The sequence below is a fragment of the Lagenorhynchus albirostris genome, chromosome 11, assembly GCF_949774975.1.
Source record: "Lagenorhynchus albirostris chromosome 11, mLagAlb1.1, whole genome shotgun sequence".
NCBI classification, from domain to species: domain Eukaryota; kingdom Metazoa; phylum Chordata; class Mammalia; order Artiodactyla; family Delphinidae; genus Lagenorhynchus; species Lagenorhynchus albirostris.
In genome coordinates, this window is record NC_083105.1 from 66,048,794 (window position 1) to 66,069,791 (window position 20,998).

At 41.4% G+C, this 20,998-nt stretch overlaps 1 protein-coding gene across 1 annotated transcript in view; it reads left to right on the top strand.

Moving 5' to 3' along the window:
* SLC38A1 (solute carrier family 38 member 1) overlaps nucleotides 1–20,998 on the top strand; it is a 68,143-nt gene that overhangs the window by 23,573 nt on the left and 23,572 nt on the right. Inside the window, exons 4-5 of the mRNA XM_060166457.1 lie at nucleotides 8,229–8,304; nucleotides 8,589–8,704. Coding sequence (XP_060022440.1) covers nucleotides 8,229–8,304; nucleotides 8,589–8,704 — 192 coding nt within the window. The remainder of the gene's footprint in view (nucleotides 1–8,228; nucleotides 8,305–8,588; nucleotides 8,705–20,998) is intronic.

Consider the following 20,998-nt stretch of genomic DNA (forward strand, 5'->3'; position numbering starts at 1 on the left):
GTGAGGGGAGGTAGGGGGCGGGTAGGAAGAATGCTGGCCTGGCAGCTCTCACCCTTAGCTGTGACCTCAGCAAGTCCTTCCAGCCCTTGGGTCCTGTGTTTCTTAAGTTACAAGAGTAGGACCAAATATCTTTTATTTTTTTTTTTAATGATTTGGGGCATTCTCTGACCTTCTGATTTTATTTTTTAATTATTTAAAAAAATGTATTTTATTGAAATATAGTTGACTTACATTGTCATGTTATTTTCTGGTGTACAGCAAAGCGATTCAGTTATACATATATATATATATATATATATATATTCTTTTTCATATTCTTTTCCATTATGGTTTATCACAGGATATTGAATATAGTTCCCTGTGCTATACAGTAGGACCTTGTTGTTTATCCATTCTATATATAATAGTTTGCATCTGCTAACCCCAAACTCTCAATCCACCCCTCCCACACCCGCTTCCCACTGGCAACCACAAGTCTGTTCTCTGTGTCTGTTTCTGTGTCGTAGATAAGTTCATTTGTGTCATATTTTAGATTCCACATATAAGTGATATCGTATGGAATTTATCTTCCTCTTTCCGACTTACTTCACTTAGCATGATAATCTCTCTAGGTCCATCCATGTTGCTGCAAATTCTGACCTTCTGGTTTTACAGCCAGCTTATATGGATCCCTTAGCAGGAAGCTTTCCAGCTTGGGAGTTAGTGGTGAGGTTTGTTTGAAGCCTAAGGTCTCCTAAAAGGCTGGGAGGAGAGAGTGGAATATACGGGGACTACTTACTAGAACACCAGCCATGCTACGCTTGCGGGAGCGGGGTCAAAAGGAAATTGGGAGGAAGATGAAAACCAGGCATCTTCACAGAAATCATTTCTGATAATCTGCTCTGCATTCTGATACAATGTGTCATTGACTGGGCTGCCATCATTTACAGACACTCAGAAGTTTCAGCCCTGCCCCTCCTCCTTGTACTGTTCCTTACATATTCTCAGAGGTTAAGTCTCCAACCCAAATACTTCCTCATTGCCATCCAAGTATCATTCACCATGTGATACTTCTTAGTGTTGAACTCAAGTTTGCTTTTTTCACCTTTTCCGTGTAATTTTTTTTTTCTTTTTTTGCGGTACGCGGGCCTCTCACTGTTGTGGCCTCTCCCGTTGCGGAGCACAGGCTCCGGACGCGCAGGCTCAGCGGCCATGGCTCACGGGCCCAGCCACTCCGCGGCATGTGGGATCCTCCCGGACCGGGGCACGAACCCGTGTCCCCTGCATCGGCAGGCGGACTCTCAACCACCTTTCTGTGTAATTATTAAGAATAACTACCATTTCTTGAGTGCCAGATGTGATTACATATATTACCGCTTATCCTTATAACATCCTTCAATGTATTCTTTTGCAAATAAGGAAAATTTAAAAATTCAGTGTACCGTAAGAAAATGGGGGCTCAGAGAAATAAAATAACTTGCTCAAGGGCACACACAGGTCTGTCTGAAATCCCTGTCTTTCCTCTCAGTCCTGCTGCCTCTGATTACACTGCTCGGGCGTGAATGAGAAAGATAGTCTCTACTATCAATTAAACTCTGCTAAACTCTACCAGTGCTATTTTCTGCTCTGGGCCCCTGGGGTGTTCTGTAATCACTGCTGACCTGCAGTTAACGGTGGTGGGTGGGATTCCAGCTATTTCACAATTAGCACATTATAGGTTTATAACAAAGCTTCATTCCCAAAGCAGTGTAAACCTTGAGGACCTTAAAATGAGAGTCTTTTATAATATTCAGCTTAAGATCTGAACTTGATATTTAAACGTTTTACTAAGAAAAAGTATTGTTTGGGAGGTGATAACCTCTTGCGGTAGGGAGAGGCACCCCTTCTCGCCCCTTGGGGTGCCTGCCAGGGGAGCTCACTTCCCCAGAGACCATGACTAAGACATGAGCTGTACAGCCTCCTGATTTTTGGAATTTGGTTCCACTGTCACAAGTGTGGTGTGATGCGTTTATTGCTTTATTTTATCTCCCCTCTTTCATTGACATGGTTTATGAATTTTGCTTCATTTCTGACTCTAGAACAATGAAAATTTAAAAACAACATATTACAGCATGAAGCCAAAAAGGTAAATAAAAATCAGAGAAGACACCCCCACACACACACACACACACCCGTGATTTCTGCAAAGCTACATCTAATACTTCTGACTCTTCTGTTAGCTTTTTCACATTGGTGGGAGGAAGGTAGGCCCAATTATATGAATCTAGGAAAACCATCTCCCAAAACAGTGAACTTCTAGGTAACAGTACCTTTTATTAGGAAGCTAGAGAAAATGTTGAAAACAAATGTTGACTTCTCATTAGCTGGCGTATAACTGATAGCTTTGCCTGGAAACTCCCTACTAGGATACCTTAAGAATCATTTTATTAAGTTTAGTTAAAAATAGAGTAGAGGGGCTTTCCTGGTGGCGCAGTGGTTGAGAGTCCGCCTGCCAATGCAGGGGACACGGGTTTGTGCCCCAGTCCAGGAGGATCCCACATGCCGCGGAGCGGCTGGGCCCGTGAGCCATGACCGCTGAGCCTGCGCGTCCAGAGCCTGTGCTCCGCAATGGGAGAGGCCACAACAGTGAGAGGCCCGCGTACCGCAAAAAAAAAAAAAAAATAGAGTAGAGCCATTTGGGCATTAGGACACCTGCTCTTATTCCAGTTCAGTTGTTTTATTTCATGCCCTAATTTGTGGGTTGTAGTCATAGAAACCTATACCTGGAACAGCAAAGCCTTTTTTTTTTTTTTTTAACATCTTTGTTGGAGTATAATTGCTTTACAAAGCAAAGCCTTTTGAAATGTCCACTGGACCAGTACTGCTGACATTTTAATGTGCATGTGAAACACCTGGAAACTTTGTTAACATGCAGAGTCTGATTCAGTAGCTCTGGTACTGGGCCTGAGATTCTAATTTCTCACAAGCTTCCAGGTGATGCCCTTACAGCTGGTCCATGGACCACATTTTGAGTAATGAGCTCTAGACATTCCTCTAGATGTGAGCTTCTTGAGAGAAGGACCCATCTTAATCATTTTTATATCTCTTGTACCTTGTAATGATACGGTAATAGTGCCTGGAGAAGGGCAGGCATTACAAAGTATTTGTTAAATGAAAGAAAGAGACAGAGACAGACAGAGAGAGCAGTTAAGTGCATGGTTTGGATTGCAACTTATATTGAATCCTGGCTCCATCCATAGGTCTTGTGTGATCTTGTACTTTAAGCCTTAGTTCCATCCCTGTAACACAGGGATAAAAATAATACCTGACCTCCTGGGATTGTTGGGGAATATTAAATGCAATGCTGTTTGTAGGTTAAGGACTCAGGCTGTACCATCAGCCCGCTTAGGTTCAAATCATGGCTCAGCAGTTTAGTTATAATGTAACTTTGGTCAAGTTACTTAATTTCTCCAAAATGGAGCTAAAAATAGTACTAACCACATGCAATTATTGTGAAAAGAGATGAGGAAGCTCATGTAAAGCACTTGACACGGTGTCTGGCAAGAGTAAGTCTTTTAGTACGAGGAAAGTCTCTAACAGTAAACGTGCAACCCTCTTTGTTTGGCAAGCACTTCTTTCTTCTCCACCCAAGGACTAATAATACTGTTTTAGGTTTGGGATGATTGTTGGTTATTGTTATCGTAAAGTCATTGAAATATTAATAGATTATCCTAGCTGTAGCCAGGCAAATATTCACATATTTTAATATTTATCTACTGTTGCTCTAATCTCCATGAATAGTTATTGTTGTTATGACCCAGGAAGCTTCTAACAAAATTTGAGAGTCTTTCATTAAGATATTTCTTAATGAGGAACTCTTGTCACTACACCTTACATCAGCCTTTTTTTTCCTTGGTCCCTGTATGTCTTCCGGAGTTCATGAACTACATTTGTATCATCGGGAGGACCCTTGAAAAGTTACCCCTTCTCTTCTTCTAATGTCTTTTCTATACCTTAGGGAAGAAGATACCATAACTTCTTCCCATATTCAGTTTTCATTTCAGAAAATTCTTCCCTGGCTTTAATTGCTCCTGCTACAACGAAAATCTGTTTTCTCCTATTTTGGGTAGAGTTTATCCACCAGATAAGGCTTTTCTCACCTCTCAGTCTTCTCTTTAAATGCCTTTAAATGCCTATTTCTTTAATTCTTTCATGTTTTCCAGTCTCTCAGTTACATGCTTCTTTCCTCCTTTTCTCTTTTCCTTTTTTATAGACTGTTAGTTTCAGGGAAAGAGCTAGGAAAGGTCATTTAAGTTCAACCACTCATCTCTTTTGTGTTATAAATCTTCCAATGGAACACTGTAACCTAGTAAGAACCTGACTGGTAGAGATTAAAATAGGAAGATTATCTTCCCATTGTACAACCCATCCTTAACTGGGTTGTTGTTGTTGTTGATTGATTTTTGGCTTCAAATAACTGCTCTATATTGCTTGTCTCCCTTCACACTACCTCAGTATAACGCCTACATCCTTTTTAAGGCTTTGTCTGTTGAAGGTCAGCATGACAGCCACTGTAGATTTTTGTTTTGTTTTGTTCACAGAACAATTGGCTGCCTAAGAGTTGATCAGATTCTGCTTTATGGGTACAGAACGACCCACTGAAAATGCTTTTTTAATAATACTTTTATCATTCCCAAGACCGCATGTCAAAGGCACCTTCTCCAATAGCTCATTTTTAAGTCAATAAAGAGGTCTTTGCCAGAGGTCAGTGCTTTTTAACATGAAATTGCATTTTTAAAATGGTGAGATAACAGAAACTTGTGATAAGCTGCTTGACCTAGTTATTATAAATGGACTTTTCCATTACAAAAAAAAAGGTTGGTTTTATTTTGTTTTAAAAACAAGTTTGCAGAAATACAAAGCAAAGATCGAAAGGCAGAAGAAAAAGTTGAAATACCGTAAAGAGAATACAGAGGCTTTATCTGAGTACTCCGTTCTTACTGAGTGAGATTTCCCTGCAGCCTAAGCTACTCCCTAGCTCCTCAATGGAAGAGGCGCATTTGGTTCATGGAGGGTTCCTCTGAGTTGCTAACACATGGGCAGGTACATAGAAGGAGGAGCTAAGGGAGTGAGAACATGACACCACCACTCTGGATGCAAGATGAGCTTAGGGCCACAGTCTGTGCTACAGAAAAATCGTAAGTAGGTCAGAGTCAGAAAACTGCGTTCAGACCAGAACATCCACAGACTCATGGACGATGAGGGTTGTGAACGGGCAGGAAGGCATTGGCAGGGAGGAGGATGGAGGGTCTCTTGAGGGGAGAGTGGATTCCTAGCGGTACTTGGTTTTCAGTCTCTATTCTCAGAATGCCCTGGTCTTATCTTGATCCTCACCGCCCCTTGGGAAGACCGTTTGGAAGAGCAGGGGGAGCTAAGATTGAACAGTGAGGCAAACTCAAATTCAGCAGTACCTGGAATTTGCAGGGCGAGCAGTTTGGACTCGAAACTTTTTCAGTGGGAGCACCAGTGAAGATATTTGGGAAAACCTATTAAGTCTTACTGTAGAAAATAGACAGAAAGAGGCAGAATCGGGAAGCACTCAAAGCACTATTTGTTTTAATGTGCTTTTTCATGGTTACTCATCACAACAGCTCTGCAGGTCACTTGCATTATTCTCATCCTGCAGAAGCGCTGCCGCAGAGAGCTGGCAAGCATGCAGGGGCCTCTTCTTCCTCCCCTTCCGTTGCAGTGTTTGACCCTGTTGAATGCCCCTGCATCCAGGTGCCTTGATCCGGTTCTTCTCTATCAGTCTTCTGCCGCAAGTCTGGGGAGCATTGGCAGGCCAGGAACTTAGATCTGCCATAATAGGAGGTTTACTGGTGTTTGGTTTAGTTTCTTTGAAAACGTTCGGGCTTTCCCCTTAATTTAAAAACAATGGAGATTCTCTTTGAAAAGCAAGTCTCTCTGCAAGAAAGGCAAACAGGGGACCTTCTGGAGAATGATTTGGTAGACTTGAGTTGATTGTTGAAATTAGCCTGATTGCATACAGTCTTTTATTTAACAGCCACACCAAATAGGAGTCAATTTCAGTTTGGAAAGTCCAGCACCCCCGTTTCCTTGGGCCGCCTGGGTGAAAAGGAAGGCTGCTCTCCCGGTCCCTCTCCAGCCAGATCTGTAAACCTCAGTTCTTGGGAAAGATTTAAAATGTTAAGGGCAAAAGAAGAGCCAGGGCTAGAGAACTGCCAGACGGGTCTCCAAAGACACAGCTTTCATTATGTCATTCTCTTGCTAAGACCCTGCAATGCTGTTTCTCAGGCCTCGGCCCTTTAGTTTCCTCGGGCTAATCCCACCCAATAATGGTTTTTCCTTCTCTGGCTTCCTTATCTCATCTCCATTTTGCATGGCCTGATGTTCCTCTTCTGGTGTTAGCTGGTCTGGTCTCTCCTCAGCTGGAATGTCAGCTCCTGGGTTTCAGGAGGCCAAGGTTTTCTTCACTTCCTTTTCATCTCTGACAGTCACTGGACAGGTCCTAGGCAAAGGCAGATGCTGAAGGAAATAAACCGCAGGCTGCGCCACTCATACCAGGTGGTGGCCTCAGGGGAAGTTCATAGTATCTATGTTGCCTGGCTTTGGTTTCTCCTGGCGAAATAATGCAGACCTGAAGAATATGGATTAAAGATGAAAATGGTAGACAGATAAAACCAACATTAATGATATATATCTTTCATTAAAACATGGTTTATGGTGAAATATAGCCTCATTAGAAAAAAGCATATGAGGGCTTCCCTGGTGGCGCAGTGGTTGAGAGTCCGCCTGCCAATGCAGGGGACACGGGTTCGTGCCCCGGTCCGGGAAGATCCCACATGCCGCGGAGCGGCTGGGCCGTGAGCCATGGCCGCTGAGCCTGCGCGTCCGGAGCCTGTGCTCTGCAACGGGAGAGGCCACAACAGTGAGAGGCCCGCGTACCGCAAAAAAAAAAAAAAAAAAAAAAAAGCATATGAAAATATAATGTATAGTTTAAAGATATATGCCTCTTTAAGATAGTCCAATTCAAGTGGCTTTGTATTTATTAGTGGAAAACGCACTGATTATTTCTTACTTAGACCAGATAATAAAACTTCCAGAAGGAGAGCCAAAAAGCACCCCTAACATGTCTTAACTAATACATGTGCAGTTTGCTTATGAATAGACTTTTCTTTGACAATAGCACTTAAAGTTCTGATATTAATCCCAAATGTATTTGCTGGTCCTTCGAGCATTCTGAATTCCTCCTTCTGTATATTTGTGTATACTTTACTCCACTCACCCTGTCTGAATCTTTCCCACGTGTTGCTCTTCCTCTGTGCCTGGAGCTGTACTTATGTTTTACATGTGCTCTCATTTAATTCTCCCAGTAACACTATGAGATAATATAATAGCGTCGTTCCTGTCTCACAGATCAGGAAACTGGGGTAGCATACTCAGGCCCTCAGAGCAAGTGAGAATTTGAACTCACGTTCTGAATCCCATGCTTGCTTTAAGCCCTACTAGCTCTGCCTCTAACCATGGACCATATGCCCTGCTTCCTCCACCATAATTTCCTGTGGGCTACTGCTGCATCACTTATTACACACCCCCATATCTCCCACATTGCCTGGTCTAGTGACTCGCATATAAGCAGGTGCTGAAAGAATGTGTGATGGGAAAAGAGTTGCTTTCCTTTTTGCTGGGGGGAGGGAATTCCTATGTAATACCTTTGTGCTCCAGGAATGTGAGCTCAGAAGGAATCCTGCCTCCAATATTCTTTTAAATGCCAGCTTTATAGTATTCTTGACATCATCTAATTTTCCGTTAGAGAACAATCTATGTAAAAGTTAACTTGCATTGCATATAATGTTTTAATTTATTAGTATTAAAATGATTCAAAATCTATAGCTCTTTTTGACTTACGGTTGTCTTTCATTTCCTCTCAAGATGAGCACCTGCTGTTTGCATTGTTTTGGGCTAAGTAGAGTGAGGGATATAAAAAGGAATGAGGCAAGGTGTCTGCCCTTGGAGCACGTTTAGTTTATTTGGTAAAACAAGAATGTGGACAACTAACACTGGCAAAAAAAACCCAAACCAAAACAAAAATGAGGTAGGGAGAGTGGTTGAATAGGACTATAAACTCTTAAGTAACTGGTTGATAACTTTTTATGTGTGATGTTTTGGTAAGTAATAAATCATTTAGTCATGATGTTAAATTTTCAAGTCATTATCACGAAATTAAATCATAATACGTCTCTTTACAGCAAGTTTATTTCTGATCGTGAAAGTAGAAGGAGTCTCACGAACAGCCATTTGGAAAAAAAGAAATGTGATGACTATGTAAGTGTCATTATAATAAAGTTTGCTTATTTTTCAAAATTACATAAATTGTGACAGATGTTTAATTCATCCAGCGTAGTACCAAAAACATAGCTATTTATTCACCGGGTTATTCCTCGGAGCCTCTGTATTTTCTCCTAAAACCCATTTAAAAAAAGTAACTAGACCACTAAGAAAGGATTCCTCGAACTTCATTTCCCTGTTGGTTCCTGATAGTTCTTTCTTTAAAGGCTTTGGCGTGACGATCTGTCTTGAGGACTCTTGCTTAATGTGTCTCTGTTCAGATTCCAGGAACAACCTCCTTGGGCATGTCTGTTTTTAACCTAAGCAACGCCATTATGGGCAGTGGGATTTTGGGACTCGCCTTCGCCCTGGCAAATACCGGAATCCTACTTTTTCTGTGAGTGTTGACACTGCCGTACCTTTCATTTAAAAAACTGTATTTTCTGTAGGTTTCTGTTCATACACAGAAGACATTGGAAGTATTTCGAAATAGTTCTTATTTCTTTCTATGTTTTACTAACTTGGCTAAGTTACAGTGCATCCTTCTATATTGTTTGTTTGAATGATTTTCCAGGAAGCACCTCATATTTATAAGAAAGTAAAAGGAGAAAATCTTTTCATTAATCAAAAATACCAAAATAAGCACTTGCAAAAAAGATAAAAGATTTGAAAATAGCACTTTTTGTATTTTCGGACTCTAGACTTGTCACTTTAAATCTCAGCTAGCAATAAATGGTGAAAATATTGAGGTGTTTAATCCATCCCGTCACCACTTTGGTATTGGATAGCTGTGGAACACATACTATATCCAAAAGTAACTGCAAATTCGTTTGTAAGAAATATTCAAGAAGCATAGAAGTTTTCAGTGTTTTAAAGATGAGAAATTATTCTGTACTTTCCCCCTGAGATTCAGTGAAAAGAAAATGGGCAATTTTCTTCTGAAATAAGTTCATCTCAAACTGTTGAATGAGATTTTCTGCAAATGTACAGAGGGCTGAATTTCAGTTGGAATGAGATGAAGACAGATCATACAATTTATACCAGGAAAATTCCCACCCAGCCTGATTTCTCAGACCTCAAAGGAGTAACAGTGGTGCTTTCACCCCTCACGACACTCATGCTCTTCACTGGGCTTGCCCAGTCGTCATCATTGCCAGATCCATCATTTCCTTGGAAGCAGTGACCAGAATGTCTACTAATCCTGCAAGTTGTGTTTATTCCTTTAGAAAGACTTAGAAGACTGTGATGGAAGTGCATTGCTGCCCATTCCACTACTCAGGCATCAGAAATGCCCATCCAGGCTGCACCATATTGGTCCACAGCACTAGGGATTAATATTCATACTTTTGTGTGTAAACCCGCTAGAGGTATCCCTCCTAGAATCAGAACAGCTCTGTGTAGGACATGAATCTAATACATTACCTTCCTCTTGTCAACCTAACCAGTAAACCCAGCTGTAGCCTCCTCGCTTTATTGCCCCGGCTGGATCTTTCTAGGTGGTCTTTCTGTTTACGTATGTCATGAGCCAAGTGGCAGGTTTTAGGGTAAAATGACAGGAGTTGGATAAAATATTTCTGTGGTGACACTTTTTTTGTATATGTGAAATTCTGACCCTGGGACGATACCATAGATGGAGTTTGAGTAGCTACGCTTGTGAGATTCAGTGCATTGACATGAAACACCTGACTGCTAATCTCAACTCCTCTTCTGAATTGGCTGTATAGTCCAGCAAGTTACTTAGCTATTCTGAGCTTCAATTCCCTACCCTTTGAAACAAGGAAATGGCACTAGAAAAATCTCAGAACCCTGTTAACCTCCAAAACCCTATGGTCTGTGACAATTTTCAGTCATTCCAAAGCTGGAAATATGTTTGGTTTGGACATGTGTTTTACACTGATTGCTTTCTTTTTAATTATTGTAATATATCAAGTAGTTATATGTTAACATAGGATAAAGGGTCATTTCTTTGGTGATGATAACAAGAACAGCTCTTGTGGCTCTTACTCTATGCCAGAAGTTGCTCAGAGTGTTTTTGTTTTGTTTTGTTTTGTTTTGTTTTTTTGCGGTACGCGGGCCTCTCACTGTTGTGGCCTCTCCCGTTGCGGAGCACAGGCTCCGGACGCGCAGGCTCAGCGGCCATGGCTCACGGCGCAGCCGCTCCGCGGCATGTGGGATCTTCCCGGACAGGGGCACGAACCCGCACCCCCTGCATCGGCAGGCGGACTCTCAACCACTGCGCCACCAGGGAAGCCCTCTTCATCTTTTTTATGTAGCCAGGGCTTTTGTTTTTAGTTTGTCTTTTCTGGACACTTGCCAAATCTCTTTGTTCCCAGTGTTTCACAATGCTGTGTCTTGCTGTGTGCCTTTTTTCCTCCATTGTGTCAGGCAGCTGGTACATCTTTTCTTTTAGAAATTCATGGTCTTCAGTTCTGGGACATTTTCTTACATTGTTGTGTTGATGAATTCCTTCCTTCTCTTTCTCTTTTCTCTCTTTCTGGAACTGTTACCAAGATTTTGGACCTTCTGGACTAGCCCTCTAACTCTTTATTCTTTTCTTTATTTTCATTTCTAAAGTTTTTCACTGTACTCTCTGGAATATGCCACCAGTTTTTTTCCAACTCTTTACTGAATGTTTTATTTCTCTTATTATTTTTTTATTTACAGGGGCTTTTAAACTTTCTTTGAATGTTCCCTTTTTATATTATTTTGTTTCTGTTTTACAATTTCATTGTTTTCTCTGAGGATTCTAGTAATGGTTTTTCTCTCTTATGGAAAATTTCAGACATCAAGTAGAGAGTCTAAAATATCCCTGTATTCCCTTCATCTCATGACCATGCTTGTTTAGTCAGCCCCTCACCCAGATTGTCTTGAGACAAATCCCAGCCATCACATCGTTTCATCCATAAATATTTCAGTGTACTTCTCTAATATATAAGGACTGTAAAAACATAACCATGATATGCCATACCCAGAAAATTAACCCCAGTTCCTTATATCATCAAATACCCAAACAATATTTAAATTGCTCTGCTTACCTTATTTTTAAAAAGCAATTGGATTGTTTAAATCAGTACTCAGATAAGGTCCATATACTACAGTTGGTTGTTATGTGGTTTAAGTCTCTTTCACTCTATAGGTTCCCCCATTTTCTTCTGTTCTTTTCTGCGCAGTTTATTTGTTGAAGAAACTGGACCATTTGTCGTATAGTGTTTCCCATAATCTGAGTTCTGCTGATTGTATCCCTGTGATGCAAGTTGATTTTTCTGTTTGTTTTGGACTCTTTCACTTCAGAATCTTTCCTTAGATGTCAGGTTGCCCTTCTCTGTCTGCTGTATTCAAGAATTGCAGGGGGTGGACTGGAACAAGGCTAATTGGAGCCTGGTACACATGAGTGGGGTTTGTTGGAAATAGCTTCACTAGAGGTGCTGTCAGTAGCCCTTTCCTTGGGGAACCAGCCGTGTCAGTTTCTTCTTGGCTGTTCAGATCACCCAGGGAAGATCTTCCAGTCACCTGCCTGTAGGGTCTGGGCACTGCTGCCATCTTTATGGGAACCAAGTTGGGGGAAAGGGCTTGGGTGAATATCTCTGTGCATGTGTCCACCCAATCCTAGTTTTCATTACAGAACCCCTCCCTCACAAGTTGTGCTGAGTCCCTCACTCAGAGACTTACACTTTATACTTTTCAGAGAATATATTTTCTGTATATTTATGTATCTTTTGCCAGGATGGGAGAGGAGCAGTCACTCTGCTTTACAGAGTAGGTGCCTGGTCTGGGGAATCTAGCTATTTCTTGAAAGAAGTTCAACAGATGCTCTTTATTTTAGTTCATGCTGTCCATTGTTCCCTACTTCCAGTAATGCCACCAGGGCCTTTTGGGAATTCTGTGGTGTAAATTGGATTGGTCTTGGCTTTCTCCACTGCCAGTTTAAGACTCAGCTCTGTCCACTTTCCAGCTTCTGAATTTTTGTTACTATCGTCTCTTCTCTGCTGTTCTTACTATCCTAGCAGTTTTATGCCTTAAGAAATCGCTTTACTGGATTACTGGGGCCAGGGGAGCAGGAGTACATTCTTGTTTTCAACCTGCCATTCCTGGAATTTGGTTGATTTTTAGTTATACTGGTTCAGGGATAAGTGATCTCTTATCTCATGACTTCAGTTTCTGATTGAGACCAAGAATTGGGTAAAGGTGATTTTTAGAGTTGCCGGAAGATTTCCTCTGGGTAAAACTCTCATAGGTTGTTTGGTTCTTTGCAAGACGCATGAATAGCAAGCACAACACACCAAACCTTCAGGTTAAAGCTCATGAAGGTAGTTGTATAGAGACCCAAACGTACGAGTTTTTCACAGAATGCAGAGCTCTCCTACCTCAGAACAAGGGCTCCCTCTGTGTTATAAAACCAGCTGTTCCCACAACTGCTCAAGCCAAGAAGCAGTTGGCAGGAAGAAGATAATTCATCTGGTACAGGGCCCCGTTCCAGACTCATATTGGCCAAGGCAGAGAAAGAGCCCAAGGCTGTCCCGGCTTCTTTAGAAAAGCAGCTGGGAAGGCTCCTCCGTGTCTCACTGAGGCTGGGGTGCTGGGCTCTTCACTGGAGTCATCTGGAAACTTGCTGGGGTGATTTCTTTTTGCTGGATGAGTTTGGGGCTCATTTTGGGGCCTGACTATAATGGTTGTCATTCCTGTTTAACACATGTCTGATTCAGTTCGATTCGGTGAATTCAGCCCTATTATGAGAATGCTGTGAGGTTTTGTGTTATCCTGAATCCTGAGGCCTTATAATTGCATCGGAGGAACCAGAAGTATGCTCGTGGTGAATCTCAGTGGACAGTTGTTCTGAAGGTATATGTTCTCTGTTGGCAGTAAAATGGGGCTGTTCCCTGAAGCAGCAGTTTGGGGATGTGCTGAGGCACGGGTAAGGGGAAAATGCACCTATTGAATTGAGTTTTCCTGAGTGGGATCCAAGGGAAAGGCAAAGGGTGCTGAAGAAATCTTTTTCCCCTGCATCCTCCTCTTCTATTGCTACTCTTTTCCCACAGCTTCCCCATAACTCCATCATAGCAAAAGTAGGAATTAAAAGTAAATATTGGGCTTCCCTGGTGGCGCAGTGGTTGAGAGTCTGCCTGCCGATGCAGGGGACACGGGTTCGTGCCCCGGTCCGGGAAGATCCCACATGCCGCGGAGCGGCTGGGCCGTAGCCATGGCCGCTGAGCCTGCGCGTCCGGAGCCTGTGCTCCGCAACGGGAGAGGCCCCAACAGTGAGAGGCCCGCGTACCGCAAAAAAAAAAAAAAGTAAATATTAGCACAGAAGAACGATGGCTTTTGTTTTGTTTATTTCACATTACCATCTCCCCAAATAGGAAAGTTACATTTTCTAAAGATTTCTATTAAACGCATACGTTTTATAGAGAATTAATCTCTGAAGAGCATGTGATCTCCTCACTGTGCTAGGTAAATGAGAGGTTTATTACACCGTATGGAATCTGATAAAGTAATAAATGCTTTATATTTTCCCATAACTTCTTAGCATGTATCATTATTATTTATTATTATTTTAATCATGTAACCTTTACGTTTAAAACCATGAAAAATGAGAATGTAATTCATGACATTGCTGGGAGCTCAAAGAGATGTCATAGTTTATCATAAACACTGAGTTTGTAAACAATCTGTTTGAAATGATAATTGTGAAACAACGTTACAATCTGAATGAAACACAAGTTTAAATTTTATTTTGGTTGATTATAATTCCTGCCTTTTTTTGGTGTCTTCCATTTTCTTTCTCACTGGGGTAGTGGTTGTGAGAATAAAAAAGCTAATGTATCTAAAAGCACACTTTGAAAAGTGGCACGCAAGAAGACATTTATTAGTTAGTACAACCCTATAGGGCTGCTATAAGAAACTGAGTGAGCGTGTGTGTGTGTGTGTGTGTGTGTGTGTGTGTGTGTGTGTGAGAGAGAGAGAGAGAGAGGGAGAGAGAGAGAGAGAGACGGAGATGGAGAGAGTACCAGCAGTGCCTGGTACATAGTAACACTATGTACTAAGTGTTTGTTAAGGTATTAATTAGGTAGTTACCAAATAATAGTTAACATTTATTGAATGGTAACTATATATACCATGTTATCTCATCGAATCCCCACCAACAACACTATGAAGTAAATGTCAGCCCCATTTTACAGATGAAGTAACTGAGGCTTAATAACAACTTAGAAAATAGGGGAGTCAGGGTTCCATGTTCCATCCAGGATTTCTTGAGTCTAGAACCTGAGTGACCTAAGACACTATACTGCCTTTTAGTGATGCCTTCAGAAGCCAAACTTACATTATTAATGTACTTCTTGAGACAAATTTTATTCTTATCAATGGATACTTGCAAGTTAATCCTTTAGCTCTTTAAAATCCCCTTGTAAAATCAGTCAGTGTTCCTGAACTATTTTACGACTGTTCCACCAAGAACCGTCACCTTTATTGTAATGAAAATAGTTCAGCAATACCAAGGGTACGAAATTGTGTATCAGGAGTGGTCATGTTCCTGGTCGCAGCAAGTACAATACATGCCTCTAGTATATTGTAAAACCAGTAAACTTTTTGAACTGCTTCATATTTGTCATATCTGTGCCTGACTTCGCCTCATGTGCTATTTAAGATTTCCCACTGCCCTTGAACTTAATTCCTTCCAGGGCTTTAACTAAACTTTTTGTAATTAAGAATTGAAAACCAAGAAATAGCAAAGTCAAATAACATCAAGTTTGTTATTAGGGAATTGGTTAAATAACCATAGTAGTTCCATAAAATGGAATATTAGACTACTATTTAAAGGAGTAAGATAGACTTACATGTACTGGTGTTGAAAAATTAAAAACAAACTGAATATTGGGTGGAAGTGAGGATGGGGGTAGATTGCGTAATATGTGCATATATTAGACTGTTCGGGAGGGTAAACAAGAAAACTGTTGACAGTGGCTACTTCTGGAGGGTGACACGTGGTCTGGGGGTGGAGTGGGAGTGGAAAGTTTACACTCTTTAAAGTATCTTTTTACCATGTGCTTTAGGGGAAGAACCTAGTTGAGAAAACTGTTTTTTAGAGAACGTCAAATCACTGCGATAAGATTTTTCCTCTTTCTCTTTCCTGCAAAAAACTTGAGAAAAAAATATTTTCGGTGTCACTATGTAGACCACAAGAGCTAGAATAAGCGATCAGTACAGTGCCACCTGCTCCAAACTGCATTTTCACCACACTTGCCTGCAGACGGCCTTTGCATCAGCTACACCAGCCTCCCTCTCTTCTGTAGGGGCCGCCGGCACCGTGCCCATCACCCCGGCCTTTCTGCCACCCCCCTCCCACGCCGTCCCTGTGCTTCTGAATCCTGATGGTCCCATGAGACCCAGGTCCGATGCCATCTCCAAAAGTGTTTCTCTGATCCTCCCAGGTGGAAGGAAAGATCTCCCTTCCTTCTCTTTTTGGTGTAGCCTTTATCTTTCTAATAGCAAGTATTACTTCCATTATTTAGGCGTATATATTTTGTTCCCTACTGAACACTGAGCCCTACAAGGGCAGGGTTAATGTCTTCCTTGTCTCTCTCCCCACGACAGGATCTAGAACAGTGGTTGCCTATAGCTGATTCTCAATAAAGTTTCCCTGAAATGAAAGAATATGTAAAAATTAGCATAGTCTTACAAGGCTTTAGGGCAAACAATGGCTCTCATAATTTTGCAAACTTAGCAGAGGGAAAACATCAACTCTGAGGTTTAGTTCACCTTCAGATTTAAAGTAGGCTCTGGAGATGTAATGAAAATTATAGAAGTTTAGGAAGGGACTCACCACCCATTGGTTACTTTCCTGGGAATGCCTCCTTCATTTGAAAATTCAAAATAGTTAGAGACTGTTAAGGAATACTGTAGGAGGTTAGCACTGCATTGCTAAAAGGGCGTTTGTTGCTAAATTGCTGTTTGCAAAAAGGACAGTAATTGTCATTATCAGTTTACAGCAATTACCTTCACTTTGTGGTGGATTGTTTGTTCCAGTTGTAGGTGAATTCTTCTCTCTCTCAGTATTTACCTTTGTGGACCATTATCACTTATCATTATCCTACCAAAAGATGCAACATTGTATTGTCTATAATCACAGTGTTTACAAACAAATCAGTAAATAGCCATGCCGGTAAAGATAAATCTATAAAATGAGGACTCTATAAACAAAGATCAGACTACCAGGTGCCTTCTCTCTTTAAATTCGGTGTTTTACAATTCAGCCTGCATAAGGGGTAGGCAGAAATGGAATTAGAACAACAGACCCATCAGCACGTTGCCCTAAGTCCTGTTCAGATATTATAGTTATTTGATCGTTACTATCGTGTCACAAAAATGGGCTTCTTGTTCTTTCAGGAGGTTTGCAGTCTCAGATAACTGCCTCAGCATAGCTCTCTGGAGTTTCTAAATCATTTTCAGCAAATTCTCCCAAATTGGAGTGAGACTGCAGTGTACCTTTGCAAATACTCTGCATGTTCTTGAACTGTCATTGCTCTGTTACTTTCCATATATTCCCAAAAGTTTGAATCACACCCACCAAGGTGATAATTTTGCTTTTAGCAGTAACAAAGATGGTTTGTGTGATATCTCTCAAGTCATTCCTGGTAAATGTTAAGTTGTCTTCTCTGTGGGCTCCTAAGCAGGCAATTCTTTGCCTCCTAAGGAAGGACCAAATTGGATTTTGTGATATCAAAACAGGGCGATGAAGAGGAAGTCAATAGGAAACGCTGCTCTTCTGATGATCCGAGGAGGTCCCTGGGTAGAGGCACACTCATCTTACGTCTTACGTCAGTCGCTTACTTGTTTTCAAAATTCTTTGAGTTATAGTCTCCGTTCCTTAGAAATGATTTGAAGAGAAAATTGTTGTCCTTCAGCTGGCAGCAAAAATCATTGGCATCAGAGTCTCTTGTTTGGGAACAATAATACTGGAAGGGGAGCAGTGGCACATTCAGACTTGCCAGCATTAGAAATACATGCAGAAAGGACAACGGCAGTGCCATTGAACTCTATTGAAATTCACTGGATGAAGAACTTTTCAGAAATGGGCAAATAGGAAAGGGGGAAGGGGTGTTGTGCTAAAAATGAGTGCCTGTTTTGTAAACAGAGTTGGCAAGTGTAGGCGATGGGTCCCACCCACTGTTTTTAAAAGTTGAGCAGTTGTGCTTAGTTGATGAGTCATCTGATATGTGTCTGATAAGGAGGGTTCCAAGAAATCGATTCTCTTGGCCCCAGAGACGTAGGAGTGTGGTGTGTGTGTGTGTGTGTTTGTGTGTGTGCGAATGTGTGAGAGCGTGTACACTGAGCTCACTCAGTCCTGCCTGTGCTGTGTTGCATCGGGTGCCCCGGTACTACCCAAGGACAGCAGCGTGGCCCCCATTTTGGGGCCCCGTGTTTTTCTCAGTCTGCAAGAGGCAACTTAACTAAACTGTCTAAGGTTTTAACAGTACTGTTCACGGCCGTGATGTGTAGAATGCCTTTAACATTTACTCTTAACGGGTTACAGTAGGACAGATGTGTATCTGCACAGTTGATCCAAATAGTCCAGAAATTTGGATTTTCCAGAGTAGCTTGAACTTTTCTTACTCATAGAGTGGTAGTTGGTTTAGTAGATTAGAAAACTGCCCTGATGTGGGCCAGTTAGTTTTGCTTTGTTCTGTGACCACACGCTTCACCTTTCATCAGGCACATGGTATTAATGATCTACATCTGTATCAGGGTCGGCAGACTATAGCCCAAAAACCAAAGCCACCTGCATCCTCTGTTTGTATGACTTTTACTTTTTTAAAGGGTTAAAAAAAGAAGGTAGTTATAAAGTATATATTGTTTCATGGAATCTTTATAACAACCCTATTTATCATCCCCATTTTAGAGATAAAGAAGCTAAGATTCACAGAGGCTGAGTAACTTGCCCAGGATGACACCAGTTGGGCGTGGGATGGGGGAAGGGAGGGCAACGAAGGTGTATTCCTCTTAACTCTCCCATCTCTCCTTAAATGTGCGTTGTTACCATGGAAACAGTTGCAAAGTGTGAATGGAGCCCGTAATCCATCATTCCTACTGGAATGGAAGTCCAAAATGCCCACCAAGTACAGCATGTTCCTTTACCTAATGGTTATATGGAATTCTTGTCACTCAGGAGTCACAACTTTAGAGTGTGATAAAGGGGGCATCGTTTTGAAAGGTAAGGATCTAGGTTTGAGGAGAAGAGAAACCAGTGATCCTTGTGGAATGGAAGAAGAGGAAGGAAATGGTGTCTAGAGTTATAAATGGAGTGCCCACAAAACCGATAGCCTTCTACCAAGGACTGTAGGTAAAAACAGGAAGTGGTGGTGGCATCTGGTTTTCTTTCTTGCTGGTACAACTTCCTCATTTAAACTCAGCCCTCCTCCTAACTTTCTTAACTTCTCAAAGCATCAACTAAACTGATAAATTCTATTTCTCTGGTACAACTTCCTCATTTAAACTCAGCCCTCCTCCTAACTTTCTTAACTTCTCAAAGCATCAACTAAACTGATAAATTCTATTTCTCTCCGCAAATCTCTTTTAAACACTTCTTTCTCTTTAGGATTGTATTAGATATTATTTGTTTTGGTCACCAGCGATGCATATTCCTTTCCTCAGACAAAGCAAAGTATCTAATCAATAATGAGGCTAGTTTAAGAGAAATTTTGCAACACAGAAGTTCGATTTGCCTACATGGAAAGAAATGGAATTATACAAATAATTGATCCTCACCTGTTCCCTGCCCAGCCTTTAAAAACCATCCCTTTCATTCTCTAGTTCAATTTGTACATATTACAAATAATCACATGCTACTAGATTCTAGTGTGCTGGTCCTCTGACCCTCAGAATGTTGAAATTTAATTAGGATGTAGTGACTAAGAAGTCTACTTTGGGTCTGAATAATTGGATGTTTCTGCTCCTTTCCATAAGCATTTCTTGAGCTCCTTAAATGAAATAGGGACTATATTAATGAGCTTGGGGCTTAAACAAATGCACACACCCCAAAAAGGGTTTGGAATAATAATACTTTTCATTTGAAAGTTTCCTTTATTTTTCATTTTAATAGTGTTATTGTAAAAGTAAGATAATCATTAAAGACCGTTTTGAAAATGCATAAAATAAAGTATCAAGAAATCACCCGAAGTCTTACTGTTAAGACAAGCTCTGTTAACATTTTGATATATTTTACTCTAAGTTTTTTGTCTTCTGCTTGGGTCTTGCTTTTTACACTGGCATCCTTCCGTGCACACTTGACTTTGGCAGACAATAGAGCATGGTGGGTAAGGACTCGAGTCAGACTACCAAGGTTTGAGGGCTCTGATGCTCACTTTGTGACCTTGGACAAAATACTCAACCTCTCTGAACTTCAGTTTCCTTATCTGTAAGGTAGATAGTAATAGTACTACTCATAAGTAAAATATTGTAAAAAGTGCTTAGTGTGGGCCCAACATAGTGAATACGCTTAAATTTATTATTAGTGGTGATCAATAAAGTGTTTTATTAATTATCCTGAATTCTCACTGAAGTAAATGAAAGCTCTAGGAGTACATTTGTATGTAAAATATAATTTTGAATTTGTCAAAATATTTATAACTTCCTCATGAATTAGAGTCTCAGAACAGCTTGTCCCCCTCTCCTAATTTTCAGACGTGTCTTCTTCCATCTAAGCTCTTGTTAAATAAACTTTCTCTGTGTGCCCTTTCCTCTCCACGTAAGCCTCTCCCATTGGCACCACACAGGAACAAGGCTGCACCACCTTCCAAACACCCTGCTTCGGACTGCAGCCTCCTCTACTTCCCTCCAAGGGCTCCCCCCTTGGATACTCCCACTGTGCCTGGCCTTAAATGTCATTGAGGACCTCTGTGCTTCCTTCCCTGTCCAGCTTAGATGCCACAGTCCTTCACTTAAACCCCTTCAGGTCTTCCCCACACCTGAAATTCCCTTCCTCCACTGGTGCTCTGTCACACTGGCCCGGAAAAGCCCTGAATCTGAGCTCTCTCATCGTACAGATGGGTGACACTTGAACTTCATCCTCAGTGAGCTCTCCAGCCCTTCCCTCATCCCCCACTGACACTCTCTTCAGCAGTGTTTTTAAATCTTTATTCACTTCATAGAGATATTTCTCATAGGAAGAATGGGGGTGGAATGGAAGAGCAGCAGAGTGAGTGGAGATCAGAGGTGAATGAGAAAGTGGGGAGGAAAGTGCAGGAGGGCAGAGACAGCCTGGAAATGTGGAAGAAAGGAAGGAGGTAGAAGAGAGCTTGGGAGAGACCCGCACCCCAGGGAAGGACTGGAGAAAGATGATTGGCCAGAAAACAGAATGTTTCCTACCATTTGTCCAGTTCCCTTGTCCTGGGGATTTACATTTTCTTGCAGGTGATGAGCATCTATGTCTGTGAGTTCAGGAGTGAGGGGCTGTGGTTTGCTGGGAGATGATGTTAGATAAAAGCAGGACGGGCAACAAAGACCACTTTTCGTCCAGCAAGGTAGTTTTTATGTGGGCTCTTCTAATCATGAGGATGGTAAACGTTTTATATTTTTTAATCAAATAATTCATTTATTCATCAGATATTTATTGGTACATTCTATGTGCCAGACGCTCTCCCAGGCACTGAGGATATCAAAGAATAGAGAAACAAAGGTACTTGCGTGATTAAAAGCA